This window comes from Megalobrama amblycephala, linkage group LG19 (genome assembly GCF_018812025.1).
Source record: "Megalobrama amblycephala isolate DHTTF-2021 linkage group LG19, ASM1881202v1, whole genome shotgun sequence".
Lineage (NCBI taxonomy): Eukaryota > Metazoa > Chordata > Actinopteri > Cypriniformes > Xenocyprididae > Megalobrama > Megalobrama amblycephala.
The window spans coordinates 9312064-9337568 of NC_063062.1; the positions used below are offsets into that span (position 1 = coordinate 9312064).

Sequence of the window (25505 nt, forward strand, 5' to 3'; positions counted from 1 at the left end):
GGAACGATTTTAAAAGAGCGGTTCATTCAGAAATCCGTAAAATCTTACCTTCATGCTGTGGAAATAAAAACCAGAAGAACAAAGCGAGCGCAGCGCTGAAAAGGGGTGGGACCACAAAAGGTCTATTAATTATCCTTTTGATATTTTATATATTTATTAAATTTAATTAATATTGATAAAATAAATAGGTGTATTATAGGTTGCATCAAACCACTGAAATTCAATATTCATTTAGAAAATAGTCAATATTACTATTTAGCCTATTTTGTGCGTTAGATAGTTCTGGTTTTGGGTCACCACTGTCTAATATACAGTAAAATCTGGATTCTACAACACAAGCAAACAATATTTATGGACCTCCAGCCTATTAAAATAATTCCCATACAATAAAATATGACAAGAGGCATGGGTATTTTGTAGTAATCTTTATAAAGAACACTGATTTAGTCACCGAGTGGCTTTACACAAATGTCATTAGAGACACAGCACATCAGAACGTATTGCAGGCACATTCTGAATCAGTCATTTCAGTCAGGGGATTCACAGCTACAATTCTGCAACTCCATGCTGATAATAATTCGTTTTCCCAGACAAAACAGATCCCCGCACACACACATAAGAGTGTAACGTCAATGCAAGACATGACGACAGCAACAAAACCCAAGCATGAAAATACTTACATGCTCATCTACATTTACAACAGTTAACAAGACTTCAAGAACACTTCTATTGTACATTATTGTGAGTTCTCGATGGAAGTCTTAAGATGATGACGTTTTATATACATCTACTTACAGCTGGAGATCAACAACTCCATGTGAGAGATTTCGATTGGATATTTACATTGGCAGCCACATTCTCTGCCCACATTTTACACATATGGTTGCTGATAATAAGAGCTATATCTGTACAACTGAGAGGCATCATTTCAATGCTCGAAAATACAAATCTAGGAAGCATATTTAGTAACATCTATAATCAGTGCTGACAATGATTGAGTTGTTTTCTATTCCAGAGGACTAACCTTTTGTACCCCTAAGCCGTGATTTCTCGTACCAGAAAGTGGAACCTGCTTGCTCTAGCGATCATAACAATGCCACTTTTTTGGGTCATCACATTTGCAGCTGTATTCCTTCATACTGCTTCAATATTCCAAGGTTAGTAGAGGTCCTGCATCTAACAAAACCATAATCTGTCACAGCTGTTATTCGATCTTAAGACGTCATGTAAAATGGCATTGTTTCCTTTATGGCTGTAACCTAAAACACAGATCAAGTCTGTTGAGAAGAGATCACCACAGTCTTAGATGGAGAACTACGAGTGCATTGCTACTGCCACTGAATGAACACATTTAGAGCGCACTGCTAAAGTCCTGGAGGAAGTGCACGTGTTGGGATCTCAGCATGCTTCGATGAGGTCTGGAAGTTTTAGACGATGGATCCCTTCGAGGATGACAGATGAATGGAGCGAATGCGCGTGGCTAGCGTCTTCTCCAGGTCGTGCAACACGTCGGGGCAGCAGTTCTCCACCGGAGTGTTATAGAGCAATTGTTTAAATGGCTCGAGCTCTATGAGAACTGCCATGTTCTTCAGAAAGTAGCCCTCGATGTAGGCCGACAGCTCAGGTGCTTCCAGGAACTAAGAGAGAAGCAGAGGAAAGAAAATACTGAGAATGTCAAGAATATTCCATGTACATACCACATGGAAAATTAAATCTGAGAACATGTAAGATTGTAACAAATGGAATAGACTGCCATTACTTTAGCATGGTTGTAGATCTCCACACAAGTTTCGGTGTTGATGTTCTTGGCGCAGATGATCTCACAGTGTCTCTGTAATGCCTCCAGCTGGAAGAACTTAGATGCAGAGAGGAGCTGGAAGAGATGGGAGAAAGAGAGAAGTTGAGAATATAAAAATATAAACCTCAGTATAAGGCTAATTTTATATTAGCCTAGTATGACCATAAATGTAAATCTTAGTGGCATTTTTAGTGTTTGGGGTCAGCAAGGATACATTAAATTGATTAAACATGAGAGTAAAGACATTTATAATGTTACAAAACATTTCTATTTCAAATTAAGGTTTTTTTTTAATCAAAGATGGTTTCCACTAAAAAATATTAAAGGATTAGTACATTTTTAAATGAAAATGACCCCAAGATTTGCTCACCCTCAAGCCATCCTAGGTGTATATGACTTTCTTCTTTCTGATGAACACAATCAGAGTTGTATTAATAAATATCCTGACGCATCCAAGCTTTATAACGGCAGTGAACGGGGGCAACAAGTTTGAATCTACATCAAAAATGTACTCCACACGGCTCCGGGGGGGTTGATAAAGGCCTTCTGAAATGAAGCGATGCGTTTGTGTAAGAACAATATCCATTTTTAACAAGTTATAATATAAAATATCTTATCCTCCAGACCTCCTTCCATATTCAACTTACGAAGAAAACGTAACTGACGCGACATCAGTTACTCTTTTTTCATAAGCTGAATATGGAAGGCATAGGACGTATGTAAGCGTTTTGAACAGGCGTTACACTCTTCGTAGGCTGAATATGGAAGGCGGTCTGGCGAAAGATAGATATTTTACTTTATAACTTGTTAAATATGTATATTTTTCTTACACAAAGGCATCACTTCACTTCAGAAGGCCTTTATTAACCCCCCGATGCCGAGTTGAGAACATTTATGATGGATGGATGCATGAGCTTCATACTCGTTGATCCCGTTCACTGCCATTATAAAGCTTGGACGCATCAGGATATTTGTTAATACAACTCTGATTGTGTTCATCAGAGAGAAGAAAGTCATTTACACCTAGGATGGTTTGAGGGTGAGTAAATCTTGGGGTAATTTTCATTTTAAAGTGAACTAATCCTTTAAGCAGCGCAACTATTTTCAACATTGATAATGATTCTCAAGTAATTGCTGAAATTTTACTTTGCCGTTCAGACATAGTGGTGTATTAGAGGTAAAAAAATGATAAAAATACTGTTTCGGTTTCTCGCACAAACCGATCGTTTCGTGTCTTAGGACATCGATGTGTCGTCACGAGCCGCAGGGTTTAATTTGGATTTGTCTGTGCATGTTTTTTTTACTCTTATAGATTGTGTTGCCATTGACATGCATTATACGACTGACAGATGGCAACGGTTGGAGTTAAAAATCATCATTTGTGTTCTACTGAAGAAACAAAGTCACCTACATCTTGGATGCCCTGGGGGTAAGCAGATAAACATCACATTTTCATTTTTGGGTGAACTATCCCTTTAAATATAAACTTTCTAGATTGTATAACAAAAGGGCTGAAATGGAGTCATTAGTACTTACATCCATAACCTCAGTGTTTCTGATGTGAAGTGCATCCGTTCCACCACAATACAGATACTGCATCACCAGCTATAAGGGAATGCATCAGTCAGACACAACAGACCACAATAAAAAAATTACAAGCTTTCCTTTCATTTTCAATAAAAGTTACATAAACATAACAAGACACGCATGCATCTTTTAGTGCAGGAGTCAGACTGTACCTGAAATACATTGTATTTGACATGGCTGATTTCAATACAGGTGTTCTCGGCAGCTGGTCTGTTTGCTAGGAGTGATTTAAACCTTGGGTATAAGAAGGAGAAGTTAAAACAATGATAAACATACTCTATACAGAGTAACTAAGGAAAATAAGCCCTTTCTGATGCCTTATATCTGTGTTATTAATAAGGTATTGTAATTGAATCAACAAAACACAAGTTAAACATCACTGCATGCAATTATACCATGCTTCTTTTTAGTTAGATACAGTACATCAACTGACCTGTTGGAGGCGGTGAAGAGCAAAACTTTGTGAGCATAGAATGGCTTTCCCTCCACCAGGAAGGTCACATCTGACATCTCCTTGTTGTTTAGAAAATGAGGGTCTGACACACAAACATATCACAGATGCATTTCATTAGTCATAATTGTCATCTGTGGAAACCAACAGCATGCTACAGTTGCTGTCAACAAAGCTCAAAGTGTATATCCAAAAATGAAAATTCTGTCATCATTTACTTCTCAATTCTCACAATGTTCCAAACCCATATGACTTTCATTCAGCTGTGGAACATAAAATGAGAATGTTTTCAAGAATGTACTGGTTGGTTTTCCATTCAGTTACAAAGAATGGGGAAAGGGGAATGGAGCTTTCAAGGACACAAAAGCACCACAAAAGTAGACAGAGAGAATTGTGCACTATATAAGTCCGCTGAGGCTAGGTGATAGCTTTATGTGACTGAAATTTAAGTCTTTATTCACTGAAAATTAGCCCTAGATCTCCTTGGAATGTATGTGAGAGTAGAGTTTGTTCTGTGTATGTATTGTTGAGTCAGATCTTTTGAATCAATCATTTGATCCAGTTCACAAAAGTGGTCTCAATGATTTGTAAGGAACCCCGCATCGGCCCAAAAACGGAATCCGACGGCCTGGGCGAAGGTTAACGCGTGTATGTCTTTTGAGAGCCTCTATGAAGTTCACTTAATTTCACTCATTTAATCTGACTCCAATTTCAAATGATTATGACTCTTAGGTTGTGTTTCCAATTAGAAATTAATCATTTGTTATGTATTAATTTAGATATTTGATTATTCTGGGTATCTCAGATTTTCAATTATTCTTTCATTACGGACCCATATCACTTAGTAAAGTCACTTTGGCCGTTAAATGCTTTTCACGATCACAAACTCGCCAAAGTCAGAGGGTGCAAGCCACATGCTTGTTCATACAAAAACACAGTTTTCTTAGTCACGGTACTGCAACTTGCTAAACCAGTCGATAGACAAAATAAAAAAATCCCATGATGTGCCCACATGCTCCTTTCATTGACCCTTTACTTTTAATCTATCATGATGCAGATTTGCGGAAATATGGACTTGGTCATAGTGATTTCAGAAGAATCCAGAGTAAATCAAATATAACATTTTGGGCCCTATAATACACCCGGCGCAATGCGACGCAAGGCGCAGCGCAAGTGTGTTTGCTAGTTTGCGTCCGGCGCCGTTCGCGTTTTCCCGTTCAGCGCCACGTCCTTAAATTAGTAAATGCATTTGCGCCAGTTAGTGCGCCCATGGGCGTGCTGGTCTAAAAAAGTGGTGTGTTCAGGCGCATTGCCGGCGCATTGCTATTTTAAGGAGCTGAAAATAGACTGCGCCATAGACCAACTCAAACCTGGTCTAAAGTCTAAAGTCAATGGCGCAATATTTTTTTGTTAGAGCGCGTTGGTAGAAACTGCGCCTCTGGGCGCGTCCACAGTGAGCGTTGACTTTGCTTATTACACATAGGGATGCGCATCACACAAACATGCCAAATATTAAAAACAAAAGGATTACAGTGTAAAAGAATATTATTGTGTAGGCTACATAAATATAAAAATGTAATGATGAATAGTCATTGCGTGTATTAGAATTAGGCTATCTATTTTCAATTCAGCCTATTACTACTTATAATGATGAACGAAATTGGCAAATTAATTGAACAATCGTGCCAATACACAAACATATATATTAACTGACTCATCGCGTGTACGCCATGTAAATAGCAATCCGCCATGGCGCGAGCGCATCTCGCTCTTAAAGGGAATGGGAGATGACACTCTGATTGGTTTATTGAACATTACGCCCATTACTCATTAAGAGAATAGGGACAACCCATTTTAAAAATGCGCCCCCGCGCACGGACCGTTTTTCCGTCGTTAAAATAGCAAAAGTGGATTTGGACACGCCCTGAGTGCACCTGCGCCGTGCGCTTTACACTTTGCGTTTAGATCGTTAAAATAGGGCCCTTTATTTGTCAAGTAAAAATGTATCATGTCAATTTCATAGTTGGACAATTAGAAGCCAATTCAGAAATAATAAATGCATAACATCAGTTGAAATGCACATGCATACAGTGGTGGATTAGTGTTTGAAGACACTTGTCCATCACTGTGTGGGGGCCTCTGTTAGGGCAAGGCGTTGTCCTTTGCTATTTCTTTGAGATCTTCTTCTCCAGATGAGTTTTATTGCTTTATTGCAGGATGCTTGATCTCTGTTTTTTTCTAGCAGGAAAATCACATTTGTAAATCGGACTGTTGCAGTTCATCTTACTTACAACTAAAATTTTGATCCGTACGTCACCGTAAGCTATCATATGACTTATGACCCTGAAGCTTGAAAGCTCCACCCCTTTTTTAATTGCTGTACATGTGCTTTTGCCATACTTAGTTTTTGTTGTTTTTTAATATCTCTAATTAGCTTTAAATTTAAGTTTTCATTCCAGTTTTTAATTTTAGTAAATTTGGTACATTTTATATCAGCTTGCCAAGTTCAACATTTTTAAGTTTTTCATCTAATATTTATATTTTTTAGCAGTTTTATTTATATTAGCGAAAATTACTTTTATTGGTTTTCATTTTTTTTAACCATAACAACACTAAACAAAATTATCATGAAGATGGAAATGAATAAAAAAACTACGTAATAGCAGTACATGCTTCAGAATTTCTCCTTTTGTGTTCCACAGATGAAATAAAGTCACACAGTTTGGAACATTTTTGTGTGAACAATCCCTTCGACTTGCATTTAAAATATTTTTTTAATGGCAGAACCACCCACAAATGACATTTTTCACTTGGCATTTCATTAACAAAGAGAGCACTCAGTTTAATTCAAAAAGTTAAATTCGTTCTGGTCATGAAAAGCTTGCAGTTGATTGTATTTTACAGAGAGCATGGCACAACCTGAAATCCGGTGTAACATACCCAGTCTTGACGTCTGTTTCCTCTTGATCTCGGTGAGTTTGGGGATCGGGTACGGCCCATAGCAATGAGTAAATATCACGGCCAGCTGCTGACTAATCACTTCATTCTGGAAACCATGGGAAAGAGTAACCAGTAAGACCCCTCTCATCAAGTCCCATTAGAAAACAACACATTTTGACTTGCCTTGAAGGTGTTAGCAATGCTAATGTGTGAGGGTTATGTGTATGTGTGAGCTTGCATAGCATCACAGCATCTATTCTTGAGAAGCATCAGTGCATGGTGTTTTTTGGGATCGGTGCTTTGTTAAAGAGGTGAGTGCAGGAAGATGCTTAAATCCCTGTCAGATCACTCCCTCTGCAGTTTGAACGATCAGCTTCTCTGAAAGATTGTTAGAGGTTCCTCATCAACTTGACGTTTCTCTCACCCGGCCTGCCTCTGTCTCTACAAATCACCTGCTGTCAGCACAGCGCCGCTATTTCCTCCTTCTCTCACTCTCTCTCCGGTGTTCTTTCTCTTGGTCTCTCTCTCTTTGTACTAACAAGCAGACACACATTATTTGTGAAGGTTGAGCAGGGAGAGGAAACTGTCAGTCATCCCTGCAGGGCTCAGAGTAAAGTTCCTTGACTCCACCATAGATCAACCTTGACAAACACACTCACACATACACCTACTGTTGCCCCAGTGGAAGGAAGTCCACGTTTATCTTTCCTTCCTGTACTGTCTAATACGCTGTAGAGGGAGTAGATATGGATGTGTGAAGCAAATGTAATGGTCAGTGTTTAAGGATTCTTTTAAGCACCCTAGTTTCAAAGAAAGGCTCACTATCCCATAACACTGTGGGAGGACGTCAACAGAATGCCCAATTCAAATTATGCGAGTTTCTGCCTTCAGTTCCTGTTCTGAAGAACCAATGTGTTCCCCAGGGTTCTGGTCTCTAAAGATTCTGAGAGAAGTAATCATGTATCTCAGGCAAGCTACCAGCAATACCAAGATCAGAGGTTCGATTCCCAAGGAATTCACATACTTATAAAGTGTACTAGAAACTAGAATGCAGTGCAACCCACTTTGAATTAATGTGTCTGCCAAATAAGGTATTATTGTTAACAAAATCAGTGTTATTTTGGCATTATTAAAGGGTTAGTTCACCCAAAAATGAAGTTTCTGTCATTAATTCCTCACCCTCATGTCGTTCCAAACCCTTTGTTCATCTTTGCAACACAAATTAAGATATTTTTGATGAAATCCGAGAGGTTTTTTATCTCCCACGTAAAGCAATGAAATTACTGTACCACATTCAAGGTCTGGAGAAGTAGTAAAGACATTGTTAAAATAGTTGACATGACTATGTTATGAAGTGACGAGAATACTTTTGTGCGCAAAAAAACAAACAAAAATAACGACTTTATTCAACAATTTCTTCTCAACCCTGTCAGTCTCCTGCGCAGTTGACGCAGTGCAGCACTTCCATGTTTACATCCGAATGCCGGCTCAGTATTGGCTGACGCTGTTCACGTGAGCACCAAGACGCATGTGTGTGATGCTGACGCAGGAGCCGGCCAATACTGAGCCGGCGTTCGGACATAGAACACGGAAGCTCTTGAAAATTTCCTTGAAAATCTTGGAAATTGTCGAATAAAATAGTTATTTTTGTTTTGTTTTTGCACACAAAAAGTATTCTAGTCACTTCATGACACGATATCTTTACTACGTTTTTTGGACCATGAATGTGGTAATTTCATTGCTTTCTATGGGAGATAAAAAGACAAAACAAAAATATCTTAATTTGTGTTCCGAAGATGAACGCAGGTCTTACGGGTGTAGAACGACATGAGGGTGAGTAATTAATGACAGAAATTTCATTTTTCAACCTTTTAATACACTATTATAGTATATATTAATTAGCTTTTATTTTTAATTTTAATTTTAATTGAAGCCTTGAATATGTGTTATGTTTTGTTATGTGATTTAGTCATTTTTATTAGTTTTTAAAAAAAATTCTATTTAGCTTTATTTATTTTATTTTTATATATAGTTTTAGTTAACCATAACAACACTGAACAAAATTATAAAGATGAAAATTGACAGTGAAAATTCATTTAATTAATTAAAATAAACATAAAACTATAAATGCAATATTAACTATAACTAAAAGAAATATATATATATATATATATATATAATATATATATATATATATATATATATATATATAAAATCCTGCAATTAAAAAATGTATATATATGTATATATATATATATATATATATATATATATATATATTATATATATATATATATATATTATATTATTTATTTTTTTTTTTTTTTTTTTTTTAATTGCAGGATTTTCTCATATAATTAATCTTTCATGCCTGACTTCTGACAATCTCCTGTAAAAGAACAGCCTGATTATATAGCAAGAGCCTGTCTGATCTTTTCTAACGAAAAGTCCGTTTTTTTATAAACAAAGTTTAGGGGCAGGTAAATTCGGTGACACCACAATAATAAACCAGTGTGGAGCAAAGTATGTGGCAACTCAATCAAATATTTGCATTGCAGTCTATGCAACATGAAAGAAATCTTGTTTATTTCTTACAATTGGCCTCAAACTAAATTAAATTTTGAAAAATAAAAAATTTTGGCATGAAGTTTCAAGGGATAAAACCCCAAAACCCCATTTGTAAAATAAATAAAACAAAGAAATTTAAAAAATAGAAATATATATATATATATTAATTCAAAACTGTTTATGAACCACTAGATGTAAACTGTAAACTGAAAATGAAAACCAAAATACAAAAAGAAACAAAACTAAACTTAGTGCCATTTAAAAACTATAATAACTCTGTTGCAAGATGAAGAAATATGAGGTCAAATGTAGAAATTGCTGAGTTTTGCATGTGTGTTAGTTCACCTTGCTGGCACGCAGGATCTGGAACATGAGTGGGAGGCCGTGTGTTATGAGTTCCTCTGTGTACTCCTCCTCTTCAATAGAGCTGAACTCTTTCAGCAGACCCTGGATCAGCGGCCGCCGGTGCTGCAGGAAACAAGTTCGCAGGGACTCCATCCAGGTGTGCAGCGTCCAGGGCACACCTGACACACAAAAAATACATGACAATCACCTTTATACTTTTTAACAAGTAGGAATGTTATGCGATTAGTAATGTGGAGACGCCTTTGAGCTTTTCACAAAAGTATACATTACCATTCAAAATCTATGGTTTATGGTTGGAATATTTTTTTATGTTTTTTAAAGAGTCTCTTAGTCATCAAGGCTGCATTTACAAAAATACAGTAATAATGTGAAATATTATTAGAATTTAAAATAACTGTTTTCTATTTTACTATATATTATAAAATGTAATTTATTCATGTGAAGGCAAAGCTAAATTTCCAACATAATTCAGTGTCACATGATGCTTCAGAAATCATTCTAATAAGCTGATTTGTGCTCAAGAAGCATTTCTTATTATCAATATTGAAAACAGTTGTGCTGCTTATTATTTTTTGGAAACCATGATACATTTTTTTCAGATTCTTTGATGAGAAATGAACAGTATTTATTAAAAGAAATAAAATTGTAGGATTATCACCCTTTCTTAACAAAAGTATTAATGTCTTAAAAGACAACAACTTTTGAATGGTAGTGTATGTAAATTTTTTTGTAGTGCTTGCCCTTGCAAATTTCAGTTGCTAGGGTGGTGGTTGGAGGGATCCTATGTTACTTCTTTCTGGCACAAGCCAAAAAAGCCCAGATATACTGATTTCCAGATATAACTTGTGTCCCTCCTTCAATATGGGTCCATGCAAATTTGGCCTGTTTTATTGTATGCCATGCCAAAATTGTCCAAATGTTTAGAAAAGCAATAGCACACCTCAATAAGCTATTCAATTCAGCATTAGCACTGTGTAAATTCTAACTTAAGTTCAGTAAATCCATTGTAATACCATTATTTTATTACTGTAGATACTATAAGAGCACTGACCTAGACTTCTGATGTCCAATGTGATGTCGACATAGCCATGTTCAGAGCTGTGATACATCGCCTCTCTTAGAGCTTTGAGTTTGGCCTTCCCTGTACGGGTTGCTTCTATCTTGAGGGAATTCCTCTCTTCCATCTCTGATCCCTCAGCTAAGATCTCCTGTAGAGACAGAACATCCGCCTTCCCCTTTTCCGACTGCGACAGAAGCTTGCAGAACACGTTCCTGCAGCACGGGGATGAGGATGATACGATTTTGCAGGTTTTATTAATAAATTACGAGACTGTGTGTGTGTGTGTGTGTGTGTGTATTTGACTGATGCATGTGTGTGTGTTACCTGTGTCCATGCGCAGCAGCCAGGCTGAAAGAGTTCATGTCCCCATGTGGTGCAGTAGAGATGCCGTTGCGGTACATGGTCCCAACCATGGGGTCTGCTCCTCTCTCCAAAAGCAGACTGACCAGCTCAAAGTTCCCTACAGCAAACAAACTGCTGAGTCTTCTCTTGTGGCCTCGCTGGCTTATAATTCAGTAATTCGAGAAGGAAGTGGCGCTGTTGTCCGGTCTGCAGTGTGAGCTTTCTTACCTGCAGCAGCAGCTAACTGCAAAGGCGTCTCAGTGTAGTTCTCCATTCCGTCCTGCAGAGAGCCCTCCACATTAGCTCCAGCGTCCAGCAAGAGCTGAGATAAAAGGAAGGAGAGAGGTTTTAACTAGTGTATAAACTTTTTGCTAAGATTAAAGGGTTAGTTCACTCAAAAACGAAAATTCTGTCATCAATTACTCATGTCGTTCCAAACCCATAAGACTTCCGTTCATCTTCAGAACACAAATTTTAATGAAAAAATGTCTGTCCCTCTATTGAAAGTCTATTCACCCAAATCTATGACCGTTCAAACCATTCATAAAGAGATCATAAAAGAAATCCATATGAATTGAACAGTTTAATCCTAGTCTTCTGTAGAGACATGATCGCTTTATATAATGAGGTTTTTATTAGTGCTGTCAAAATTAAAGTGTTAACATAACGCAAATTAATTTTTTCAGTTTAACATGTTAAATATATTTTACACAGTCACCACAGCATCCGTTGTTTCCGTCATCCTTTAGCTAGCGTTACATTATATGATCAGACTCTTATTCATGCAAATGCTTTTAAACCATTCAAGCGCAACAAGACACAAAAGAGAACGCAGTGCAGTACTGGCGCGCTGTCTGTGAATCTTCTGTCTGTGTGCGACTCGTTTTGACGGGTATCCTCATAAGTACAGTCTTAAATGAACACATAGATTTTTGAGAAAGTAGCATACAGATCCGCGTCATGTGCGGCAGGTCTTAAAGTGACAGCAGCCTAATAAACCTGCTACAGTCTGCAAATTAAAGTCCCCCTGAAATCAAAAGTTTTTTTAGCTTTTATTATGAATATGTCAGCCTTAAGGTTATGAATAGGCTGGTGTTTTCCAAAACAATGACAAAACTTGCATTTAGGAGATATAAGCATTCAAAACTTAGAGTCTCTTACTTCCGCTAAAATGGATCACGGATTTTTACCGCAGACTTCAGCTTACCATCAGATCTTCGGTCCAATCAAATGCTCTCTAGACTCTAAAGCATCCCGCCCCCAACATTATAAATAGACACTTAAGACCTGTGGCTGAAATCGGTCATTTGTTCAGGCATTTACTTTTTTCTATATGGTGAATGGCACATAGTGCACTATATAGAGCATAGGGAACGATTAAGACAGTGTAATTGTATTTAATATGCTTTCCATTGAGGCGAATGAAGTCTGGTTTCACGCTAGTGTCACACGAACCGCAGTGCACTGCTCCGGTCCAGAGACACGATAGCACAGAGCGGATCATATCCGCGAGTCAGCTCAGACCACAAAGCATATCAGACCCATTTGATTTCTGCACAGAATGCTATATTTTAAAGCCATATGGAGGAGATTAGGAGGAGAAATGGTTAGAGATTAGAAGGAAACTGAGGTTTTACCGAGCTCAACGGCTCTGGCCGAGCTGTGATATAAACAAAATGCTACTGGCTATTTTAAAAAAGCTGTTCGATATGTCCCGCCCCGTCTTCCTGTGTCAGTTACGTCAACACACTGAATAATGCTGCGTGTTCCAAGGCACTTCAGTGAGCCTTTAATGTTAATCAAATGTGCAATTAATTAGCTATTTAATTGATTGACAGCACTAGTTTTTATACACATAAAAATATTGATCTGTGAACATACACAGAGCACTCAAATTTGGTAAAAAGAAGTTTGGAGGTTTGTTCTTGTGCACCAAGTAGGTTCGGGTGAGCTTCTGATTACCAAATTTGAGTGTTCTGTGTATGTTTGCAGGTCAATGTTTATAGGTTAAATATCTAAACTAAATCTGTTCATCATATAAAGCGATTGTGTCTCTTCGGAAGAATCGCTCAATTCATATGGATTTCTTTTACGATCTCTTTATGAACGTCTTGAATCGTCAGTGTTACAGGTAAATAGTAAATGGACAGTGTTTTGAAGATGAATGAAAGTCTTATGGGTTTGGAATGGCAAGAGCGTGAGTAACTGATGACACAATTTTCAATTTTGGGTACATTTTCCCTTTAATAAGAGGCATTAGCTCAGCCAAGAGACAATGACAGTGAAATAAGCAAACATATAATGAATCATAATGAATGTACGACTTAATGATAAAATGAGAGAGCACAAAGCACCCCAATTCATGCAGACAAGATTTTCAGGAGAAAACTGATGCATATGCTACAGGAATTTTATTCTGACTCAGTCGTCTGGCTCAAAAAACTGCCGAAAGTTCGGGCGGGAGAGAGAGGTCACTACCTGCACCACGGGGATGTGCTGGTGAAGTACGGCGAAGGTGAGAGGCGTGGCCTGCCGGGTCTCTGGGAAGACTGAGGGGTACTTTTGCACTGTGTTTGGCACCTACGGGAGGTACAGGGGACAGAGCAGGGCACAAATGAGAGAAGGAGACCTTTAAAAACCCGTCCTGGGAAAAGCACAGAGACGCTGTGCTCAGCTGAAAATATGGAGATAGGAGAGGAGCTTTGGCCTTTCTGCCACTTTATAGGAGCTGCATGCACTGTATATACATATATAAAGTATATTCAAACACACTATCATTCAAAAGTTTTGGGTCTAAAAAATTGATAGTTTTATTCAGCATGGATGCAATATATTGATCAAAAGTGACAGTTAAGACATCACATTTAGGGCTGTCAAACGATTAATCGCGATTAATCGTATACAAAATAAAAGTTTGAGTTTGCCTAATACATGTGGGTGTACTGTGTGTAATTATTATGTATATATAAATACACACAAATTAATGTATATATTTAAGAGAAATATGTTATTTATGTACAAAATATTTTTATTTATATATAATATAAATTATATAAAAATATAAATAAATACATATACTTGTAAATATTTCTCAAATATATACATGAATGTGTTTGTATTTATATATACATAATAATTACACACAGTACACCCACATATATTAGGCAAACTCAAACTTTTATTTTGTACGCGATTAATCGCGATTAATCGTTTGACAGCTCTAATCACATTTATAATATATTTAATATTTAATATATAATGTATTTATTATGCATTTATAATAAAAAGGTTTATATTTCAAATGAATGCTGTTCTTTTGAACTTTCTATTTATCAAAGAATCCTGAAAAAAATTATCATGGTTTCCACAAAAACATTAAGCAGCAACTGTTTTTAACATTGATAATAATAAGAAATTTTTCTTGAGCACCAAATCAACATATTAGAATGATTTCTGAAGGATCATGTGACACTGAAGGCATTGATAATAATAAGAATATTATTATCAATCACGGCTACTGAAAATGCAGCCTTGCTATCACAAGAATAAATAAAACTATCAAAAAAGAAAAGAGATATTTTAAATTGAACTCCTTTAAAAAATAATAATAATTTTTTGTACAGATGGTCAGATAATCTTGCTTCCATTCAAATTATGAGTCAACTTATGTAGATATATTCTTAAGTTTAAAAATTGGAGGTTAATTTAACGTCATGACATCAATATTTTACCTTATATTCTGGATTACATATTTAGTGACAGTAACAAACAAGTCGAAAGTCTAGTGAAATGTTTCTGAAAGTGTAAGGCTTTGTGAGAAGGGAAAACAGCACCTGATTCATGGCAAACGTCAATAAACTTTTCATATTTTTTGACACAGAGTTGCAAACAATATTATTTCCCTGCTACAGTTGACTGAAACTATGACTTGCGCTGAAAGCATCTCTGAGACGTAGCTGGAAATAGCGACAAATAGTGAATGTGTGTATTAGTGAGAAATCTGTCTGTACTAGATTCTAGGGCTGAGTTTGGCAGAACAACACCTAGTGACAGTGACTTCCAACAAAAAGCAGAACTCTACGCAGACAAATCCCTCATGGGCATGCAAAGCAGTCTGAGTTTTCTCCTGTTGTACCACAACACAGAAAACACAAACACTACACATGAAACTACATGACGAGCAGGATGAGTGTACATAATGTGTATATAAGAACGCAGCAGAGATGTAGTCACAAACCTCACTGTTGATGTCAGCTCCTGCATCTAGCAGCATCTGAACCATGGCTTCGTCACCGCGGACACAAGCATACATCAGAGGGGTCATGCCCTGGAAAACACACAAAAGACCACACTGAGCATATGCCAGATATATCTTCTGATTGTAGCGTAATGACAGAATACAACTTGACCGTATTATGCAGCATTTCATTCAAATACATTACTCTATTTTATATGGACATAATTACAGCACTGAAAGGGTCTTCTTGTGCTGATAATTAATCTACTGGAAAACCTATGAAAAATGTTATTCAAATCAAGAGCTGGAAAACTAGGTGAACTAGGTAAGAATCAAATGTAATGGCAAACATTTCCACTCCCTAAAGTCGAAAATGGAGCAAAGCAATCAGTAATGGAAAGAGCACTGGTATGTTTCCTAAAAGCTGGCTCTGATTAAGACGTTCAACCGTTAAACACTCTGAATCTTGAGAGAAACCTGCAGTGCAAATCTGTTTTGTTTTTTTTTTGTTTTTTTTTTCTGGGCTTCCATAAAGGGAAAGTACAGCAATGTGTGCAAGCATTTAAATTCTGCAACCTGTCGACTTGCACATTTATCCATTTAAAGCGACATACATTTTTGCACCTGCATTTGTACTGGAAGGTACCTCATGAACAAAGCGCTTCAGGGGTCTGAACCTGCAACTTTTAGGTTATAAGACCATTGCCTGGAAAATCCAGCCTCACCACTGTACCAGCGGATGAGTCTGGTCGGCCATTGAATCAATTCGATTTCTAGGGCGGAGCAAATCCGAGCAATCAGGAAGCGGAGTAAACGAATCAGAGAAGGGCGGATATGACGTTAGCAAAGCGACAAGAGATTCAACAGCGAAAAGAAAATAATTAAAGTGTTTTTGGTCATTTAAAACTGAATTCACGGCTGAATAGAACAAACTCTCGGGTCTCCCGTGCTCAATCTTTGTTGATATTGAAGGGACTTTCGCTGTTTGCGTCACTGAAATAAACGAATCTGATTGCACGGTACGGTTTGGAGTTGACTCGAATCGCGACGGAGGGCGGACTGACCAGACTGATATATCTTGTAGAATATATATCAGTCTGGCCTTGCCAGGCAAATAAGACCAGGCCAAGACCATTACAACACACAATTAGGGCTGGGCGATATATCGCATGCGATTGTCACGCGCATTTCGTCAGTAAAGCCGGTTCCCTGATTACCGCGAAATCCCCATCACCTGCTTTCAAATGGAGCGGCATTTAATAGACAGAACTGTAGATCACTGACAAGCTACGCAATATCACGTTCATTATCGCAGATGAATCGCCTTCGATAATGAACGCGATATTGCACAGCTTGTCAGTGATCTACGGCTCTGTCTATTAAATGCCGCTCCATTTGAAAGCAGGTGATGGCGATTTAGCGTTAATCAGGGAACCAGCTTTACTGATGAAATGCACGTGACAATCGCATGCGATATATCGCCCAGCCCTACACACAATCACTACCCACTGAGGTTTTTTTAACCCTCAGGAAACAGTTTGTGAAAAGGTTTTTTTTTTTTTTTTTTTTTAAATAAATTGTTTTAAGGCTGTCAAAGTCAACACATAACTCTAGGATATTAATGAAATATATATATATTTAAAAAAAAAATTGTATTTACAGTCAACATATTTGATTTAACTAATTAATTCCTGCTGTATAATTACATTAATTTAATTTAGATTTATTGTGATTATTTTATTCTACTGCCTGAAAATGTTTTTAAAAGAAAACAAATCTGCATATAGCTTTGAAAAAAAATTTTCAACTTGAAAAAATGTTCATATAAAAGTAAAAAATATTTTTCAGACAATATTTTAACAATTAGCTTCATTACAACGATAAAAAAAACCAATTATTTAATTGAGGAAATGTGTATTGAATTTTATTGTCACACTTAACATTTTTTCTCACACACTACACTCAAAAAAATGATACGTTGGATTTACTTAATTTTTTTATGTCAACAGGTTCCACATAATTTGGTTATGTTGAATTTAATTAACATTATTTATTTCAGTTAACTTAAATTTATTACATAAGGTTAACTCAATGCCATTTAGTTGAATCTGGTTAACATTCTTAATTTTTTCAAAAACCATTAAGTTTAATTATCCTAAAATTAATATCAAACAGAAATTTAAAAAAGTAACCCAGTTTAATGGATTAGTTTATTTAGTGGATGCATTCAAGAACAATTTTCACAACTTTTACAAAATCTTTACTCTGTAAAGACTCTTATTGTTAAGTGTTAGCCAGAAGATGGGTTTATTCCAGCTATGGCATGCCTATAATAGTTGTTTTTATTATTAAACAACTTTAATTAATGTTAGATAATTGTTAGATAACCCAAGCACATGTTCTACACTTCACCACAATGGTAACCCCCAAAACTATTAACATAACAGAAACTTTTAAATACCAACATAATAGAAAGTAAACATTAAAAATTCCCTCCATTTTCTAATGTTGCTAAAAACTGCTTAAAATAGCACTTTATTTCAACATTTATTCTCCCAGATCAGCCCCTTTGCAAAGCATGATGGCAAGTGAAAGTCCTGTTTGATTGAGTCCTGGTTGAGTTTACTTGATTGAAACATGTTATTTTAATATGAAAACAGTAAGTTAAGTCAAAAAGTAATCGTTTTAAGTCAGTTTAACATGAAGCAATTAAATTTGAACCAGAAACCTAATACAATGGTGTTGAATCAAAATAAGTTGTTTAAATAAAGTGAACAGCATCAACAAATCATTTTTTTGAGTGTATAAAAGGTTGTTTATTTAATCAAAAGTACAGTGAAATATTATATTTCATTTTATACATAATACATTTTAAAATTGTACTTTATTCCTGTGATGGCAAAGCTGAATTTTCAGCATCATTACTCCAGTCTTAAGTGTCACATGATCCTTTAGAATTCATTCTAATTTGCTGATTTAGTGCTCAAGGAACATTTCTATTATCAATGTCGAAAAGTTGTGCTGCTTAATATCTTTGTGGAAATTGTGATAAATTTATTTCAGGATTTGATGGGAAGAAAGTTCAAAAGAACAGCATTTATATATGAGATATAAATGACTTGTAATAATGAAAAAGTAACAAAAGTAATACGTATCTCAAGTTTTTGAACAGTAGTGTATATTTTAGGAAGGGGTTCCCACATGGACGAATCATAATATTTTGGTTATCAAGAAGTAACATCCCCTACCCTACCATACTGTTTAAAACTAAATTAATGTCATTTTGTATTAGTATGTATGAACGTGTCTGTTTATGTAACAATTATTAATGTTGAATTGAAAAAATGTGATTCTCATTCTAACCTGTTCACTCATACTGTTGATTCCGCCGGGCCCAAGTAAGTTGATGGCCTGGTTGACAAGGTCAGTGCGGCCGCAGTTGAGCATGCGGAAGCCCAAGTCCTGCAGGAACTTGGCCTCGGTGGAGGCAGCGTCCAGCTTACGTGACACGCAGAAACAGTCATCCGTCCTGTGGCACAGACACAAAAACATCTTTCTGATGTCTTAACCCTCTGCAAAAAAGCTTGAGTCACACATTCCAAGTTAAATATTCATCTATGGGTGAATCTTTCATTACAACACTTTGCCTAATAGTAATAAAGCAGTAGTTATGGAGCAATGAAGGGCATGTGTGAGGTTGACTGGGCTTGTTTTCCCTGTACAGACTGTTTATGAGCCATTTTCATTTCACTCATGATGGGTAGCAATATCTGGTAGCTGGATGTTAATTTAATGGCAGCACGCTTACTTCAGCTGGCGAGGTTCACAATCCACCCCGGGCAGCAGGAGTCTGGCAGCCTGCCGAACATCATCGCTATCCACTGAAAAGCTGCGGCGGTGCTCTGCGTGTGCCAAAGCCACTCTGATCCACTCCATCAGAGGAGGCAGTACTAGAAACGGCCTGCAGGGGGAGACAAAATGTGATTACGGTTCTCTAACAAATACATATATTTGACTTTCGTAATTAGTATTATTTATAGATTAACATTTGAATTTGATTTTTTTTTTTTTTTCAGCTTTCGTTTTAATTTTAGTTTAATTTTTAGTTATTTTGTTTGTGCTTTTTTTAAAAATCAAAATAGTTTTATTTTAATTTCAATTTTATTTCTAATTTTGTTTAGTTTAAGTTTTTCATTTAATATTTATTTTATTTCAGCTTTATTTCAATATTAACAAAAATGTTTCTTAATAGTTTTCATTTTAATTAATGATAACACTGGTCTTTAAATACCTAAATCTCAGAGACAAAAGCAACTGATTCAGCTCAACTAGCAAAAGTCCTTTTATGAGATCGGAAGATAAAATTTATTTGTTTTATTTTCTTTCTAAGCTAAATCTTATTAGCAGTTACACAAAGTATCCTGAGAATTTTCATTCCAAACTAGTTCAAAATTTAGCGAATAAATCAACCAATAAATGTTCACTTATTTAATATCTTTTAAAATCACGCTATAATTTTTCACCAGATACAGGAAGTGTTTCATCTACTCTGCATTTATTCATAACATGTCATCGTTTCATTGCATTACCGTTGCCTTGCAGTCTGTTGCACTGTATTTTACACTCCTCTGCATTTCATCATATTACAGTGTCAAGTTGAATAAACGACTACTTGGCTTAAGGTAAGTACCTTGAGCGTCTACATCAATCACAAACCTCCCTAACAAAAATACCCAAGACACTTTGCAACGCCTACAGTAGGTACAACGGAAGTCCCCTCACCTCTCGGTCTGTAAGGTGACTTTGGAGGGCTCTACGTTGGGGTTCTCCCACTCCATCTGAGGGCAGTGCATGAAGTAGCAGAGTGTATATAAAGCCTCGGGCTCCCAGTGGATCAGGCTGCTCTTCTGAGGGAGCGGAGTGCCGTTGCTGTGGTTCTTTATGCTCAGAGGCTGGAGGTGATGCATGGCTCTGGACACTAAATCACCTGTCAGGGCACAAGAGACCTTTAGTTTGCTGGGAATGATGTAAATGGTGAAGGACAGTACTGTCGTCGCATTGATGTTACAGCATAAAAAATTAGCAACTCTGTCAATCTTTGTCTGCTAGTCAGCTGTTTGTAGGTCCTCGGCCGCATGTTTGTCAGTAATGAAATTCTTGGCCAGTCCATCAAACTGAATATTACTCAAACCAGTTATGTAATATTGCCACAGGACTTTATATATCTGTCTAATAATATATTATATCATATAATAATATTAATATTATTATTATATAATAATAATAAGGCTTTCCACAAGATTGTGGAGTGTTTCTGTGGGAATTGTTGCCCATTCATCCATTAGAATTTTTGTGAGGTCAATAAATGGCCTGGCTCGCAATCTCCATTCCAGTTCATCCCAAAAGTGTTCAGTGAGGTTGAAGTCAGGACTCTGTGCGGGCCATTCAAGTTCTTCCACACCAAACTCATCCAACCATATCTTTATGAAACTTGCCTTAGGCACTGGGGCACAGTCATGCTGGAATAGAAAACTGTTCCTACAAAATTGGAAGCATAGCACTGTCCAAAATGACTTGGTATGCTGTAGCATTAAGATTTCCCTTTACTAGGAGTAAAGGGCCTCAGCCCAACCCCTGAAAAACAGCCCCATACCATTATCCCTCCTTCACTTTACTTGGCACAATGCAGTCAGGCAGGTAAAGTTCTCTTGGCATCCACCAAACCCAGACTCGCCCAGACTGCCAAACAGAGAAGCGTGATTTGTCACTCCACAGAACATGTTTTTCACTGCTCCAGAGTCCAGTGTTGGTGTGCTTTACTCCACTCCATCCGAAGCTTGGCATTGTACTCTGTGATGTGAGGCTTGCCTGCAGCTGCTCGGCCATGGAAACCCATTCCATGAAGCTCCCACCACACAGTTTTTGTGCTGATATTAATGCCAGTGCAAGTTTGGAAATCTTCAGCTATGGAATCAGCAGAGCGTTGGTGACTTTTACACACCATGCGACTCAGCACTTGGTGACCCCGCTCTGTGACTTTATGTGGTCTTTCACTTCGTGGGTGAGTTGCTGCTTTTCCTGAATGCTTCCACTTCTCTATAACACCACTTACAGTTGTCAGTGGAATATCTAGCAGGGATGAAATGTCATGAACTGACTTATTGCAAAGGTGGCATCCTACCACAATATATGCTTGAATTCACTGAGCTCTTCAGAACATCAATTTTTTTCACAAATGTGTGTAAATGCAGACTGCATGACTAGGTGCTTGATTTTGGCAATAGGTCTTGTTGAAACAACTGTATTCAACAATTAATAGGTGTGTCCCAATACTTTTTTTGTCCATATAGTGTGTATACTATGCCAAGAAAATATTTTAAATATGAGGGAAGAACAATGCACTAAACTTGGTTAAGGTATTTATCTGACAAATGATTTGGCCTACAGCTACAGGTTTTATTTTACTATGCAAAAGAAATGCATATAAAAACAAAAAGCTCACAGGCAAAAGCATACATTGACTATAACATAATAAGTTATTAATATTTAGTTGATTCTCTCTTGTTTTTGCAAGTGTCCATGAGAGCCAAGCCTAAAATTGTCCACACATTTTTCATGTTTCATTGCATTATCACAAATAAAACAACTGACTCCAAGTACAACTATGCAATATGCTAACAAAATCTTTAATAAATGTTGAATAATTTAAATAAAGGGTGAAGATGTCACTTTTCCAAGGCTGGACATCACTTTTGGCCACTACTGTATCTATATACATATACTACTATCAAACGTTTGGAATAATAATGGATTATTTTTAAAGGTGCCATCGAACGTTTTTTTTACAAGATGTAATATAAGTCTAAAGTGTCCCCTGAATGTGTCTGTGAAGTTTCAGCTCAAAATACCCCATAGATTTTTTTTAATAAATTTTTTTAACTGCCTATTTTGGGGCATCATTAACTATGCACCGATTTAGGCTGCGGCCCCTTTAATTCCTCACGCTCCCCGCCCACGGAGCTCGCGCTTGCCTTAAACAGCATAAAGTTCACACAGCTAATATAACCCTCAAAATGGATCTTTACAAAGTGTTCGTCATGCAACATGTTTAATCGCGTAAGTATGGTATTTATTTGGATGTTTGCATTTGATTCTGAATGAGTTTGATAGTGCTCCGTGGCTAAAGCTAACATTACACACTGTTGGAGAGATTTATAAAGAATGAAGTTGTGTTTATGAATTATACAGACTGCAAGTGTTTAAAAATGGAAAATAGCGACGGCTTTTGTCTCCGTGAATATAGTAATAAACAATGGTAACTTTAACCACATTTAACAGTTCATTAGCAACATGCTAACAAAACATTTAGAAAGACAATTTAGAAATATCACTAAAAATAACATGATATCATGGATCATGTCAGTTATTATCGCTCCATCTGCCATTTTTCGCTGTTGTCCTTGCTTGCTTACCTAGTCTGATGATTCGGCTGTGTACAGATCCAGACATTAATACTGGCTTGTGTAATGTCTTGAATGGCTGGCATATGCAAATATTGGGAGCGTGCATATTAATGATCCCGACTGTTACATAACAGTCGGTGTTATGTTGAGATTCGCCTGTTTTTCGGAGGTCTTTTAAACAAATGAGATTGTATGTCACTGTATGTCATTTCCATGTACTGAACTCTTGTTATTTAACTATGATACATAAGATAAATTCAATTTTTAATTCTAGGGCACCTTTAAAGAAAGCATATGCATTTTTAAAAATTTTTTTAAAAATTGCATGTATAGCTTAGCAAACCACATGCAAAGATATTGTACAACTGTGTGCACGTTTGCATGAGATGTTTTGTAAAGAGCAGACTATCTGATAGATGAGAAATGTCACAAACCTCTTTTCAAACAAGGTCACACAAAGCTCTGCATTCATTACACAGAACATTAAACACTCTCCCTCTCGCTCCAATGACTATTTCCTTTCATATGCGAAACTTTCAGATTGTCTACGGTCTCATTTTGTCCATGAGACCTAATTCTTCTGAATGCATTCAACTGAACAGCAGTGTGTTCAGTACAGTCAATAATACACTCTGAAAGGCACACTGAGAAACAGCCTCATCTATTGCTCTGCAACTTAAATAACTGCAGCACTCTCACTTGTTCTCTTAGGAACATTTCACATCTCTGTTACTCCAAATGAATTAACAAGGCCGCCTGAGCGAGATAAGCATTCATTTAGAGAATAAGCGGCTTGTTTAACTGTTGTAATTCTGATTTCCTCTGCCAAGGCAGCAGATTTAAAGGAATAGCTCACCTAAAAATGAACAATCTGTCGTCATTCTGTCACCCATATGTTGTTTCAAACCTGTATGACTTTCTTTCTTCTGTGGAACATAAAAGAATGTATTCTGAAAAACACTAAATGAAAGCAAGCGGGATTCAAAGTTTTATTGGATCCAACTGACTTTCATTATATAGACAAAAGAGTTGACTTCTTATGGGTTTGGAACAACATGAGCGCGAGTAAATAATGACAGAACAAAGCAAGAATGGAGCCATTGTAAAGACAGAATACTGATGACTTTGAGAGGAAGCTATGAGGACTGTCTGACAGCGGAGGGCAAAGATATGCACTGTAATTACACAGTAATTACAGGATTACGCAGAATACATTATCAGGAGCCACGACAGCTACACACACAAAACAATAAAGCATAAGAATACACCTGTCAGCACAGAAACACACAGCGTTAGCAGTCAGAGGTGGTGGCAGGAGGCTCTCAAGAGGAGGAGAGGGGCTGGAAGCCACCTGGGGCACTTCTGTGACCGACACTCATCTCTTATTCATGATAGCGTGTGACATTTCCTCAAGTCAGAGGGGCAGAAGAGGAACTGACTGAGAGATATGCTCAAGATTAACCAGCTAAACAAACACAGCAATGGCAAAAGGTCTTCGTCGATTAGTCATGACCGTAAAACTCATTACCAAGAGGGCTAATCATCTACAGGTTACACAGGATATCCGTATGGGTAAGCACGGTGACGTAAGGAAACAACACAGCAGAACATTTTCTGTTTGCTTGAGTGTCTTGGTTTAAATATGATACTCTCATCCGTAACAGCAGAGAAGGTGCCCTTCATCACCAGACTGAGAATGAGACGTTGGGAATGGAGGATGCAGAATGGTGTTTTACTGTGAAAACTGAGCAGAATCGATTGGCTGTCCTCCCTGAGACACAACATAAATTACTAAGTAAAGGCCATGAGAGAGAAAGGTGCTCAGCTTGGCTTTACATTAGAGAACAGATTTTTCGGTCTTTCTGAACCGTCAAACTGGGATTTACTGAATTAACTGTAGTTGTCTTATTTAAAATGTCTGGAAAATTGCACTTCATGAGTATAACATAAAAAAGAAAGAAACACCAAAATAAAGAGAAAGGAATATATATATATATATATATATATATATATATATATATATATATATATTTTTTTTTTTTTTTTTTTTTATGTATATACAGTTTATTCACTACAGTTTAAAAAATGGTAATAAAATATGACAAGATCTCAGAGTTAAACTGTGTCAGAAAAAAATAATCTTAATTATGTCACTTAATTACAACACATAAGCAAAACATGGTCAGGTCAAAGTGTCCTAATAATGTTTGGTCACAAATTTTTATCAATTTTACTGGTTATAATATATCACAGTTTACTTTATTTTGCTATCCTCACTTACATAAATTAACTATAGTGTCCTGCACCAACTAGTAAAAAAAATATAAAGAATTATATCTAGTGTCTGAATAATTTTTGGTTTGACTGTATATATATATATATATATATATATATATATATATATATATATATACACTCTATATATAATTTACAATAGGTAATTAATTAATTAACAATCATTAAACTTATTAAATATTACATGTATTTATTTAATATTTTATTAAAAGAATAAATTATTAAAATCTAAATTAAATCTTAAATATAAAACATAATTTGTGCATTGTCACAAAAAATTCCATTCCAATTAACTAAATATACAGTATATACTTTAAATATATGTATAACTAATGAAAGCAAAACTCCTAAAAATAAACTAAGATGGTCCTAAAAATTATATAATAATTAAATAATAT

The 25505-nt window shown here is 36.4% G+C and overlaps 1 protein-coding gene across 1 annotated transcript in view; it reads right to left on the reverse strand.

Annotated features, from left to right (window-relative positions):
* Window positions 1-410: 410 nt before the first annotated feature.
* The window catches only part of btbd11b (BTB (POZ) domain containing 11b), a 75749-nt gene continuing 50654 nt past the window's right edge, over window positions 411-25505 (reverse strand). The window contains exons 3-17 of the mRNA XM_048169314.1: window positions 20132-20336; window positions 19158-19310; window positions 18713-18878; window positions 15350-15439; window positions 13591-13692; window positions 11341-11434; window positions 11095-11230; window positions 10762-10982; window positions 9690-9868; window positions 6777-6882; window positions 3819-3921; window positions 3538-3619; window positions 3335-3403; window positions 1760-1873; window positions 411-1637 (exon numbers count right to left, since the gene is read on the reverse strand). Of these exons, the coding sequence (XP_048025271.1) occupies window positions 1428-1637; window positions 1760-1873; window positions 3335-3403; window positions 3538-3619; window positions 3819-3921; window positions 6777-6882; window positions 9690-9868; window positions 10762-10982; window positions 11095-11230; window positions 11341-11434; window positions 13591-13692; window positions 15350-15439; window positions 18713-18878; window positions 19158-19310; window positions 20132-20336 (2030 nt within the window). The 3' untranslated portion in view covers window positions 411-1427. The remainder of the gene's footprint in view (window positions 1638-1759; window positions 1874-3334; window positions 3404-3537; window positions 3620-3818; window positions 3922-6776; window positions 6883-9689; window positions 9869-10761; window positions 10983-11094; window positions 11231-11340; window positions 11435-13590; window positions 13693-15349; window positions 15440-18712; window positions 18879-19157; window positions 19311-20131; window positions 20337-25505) is intronic.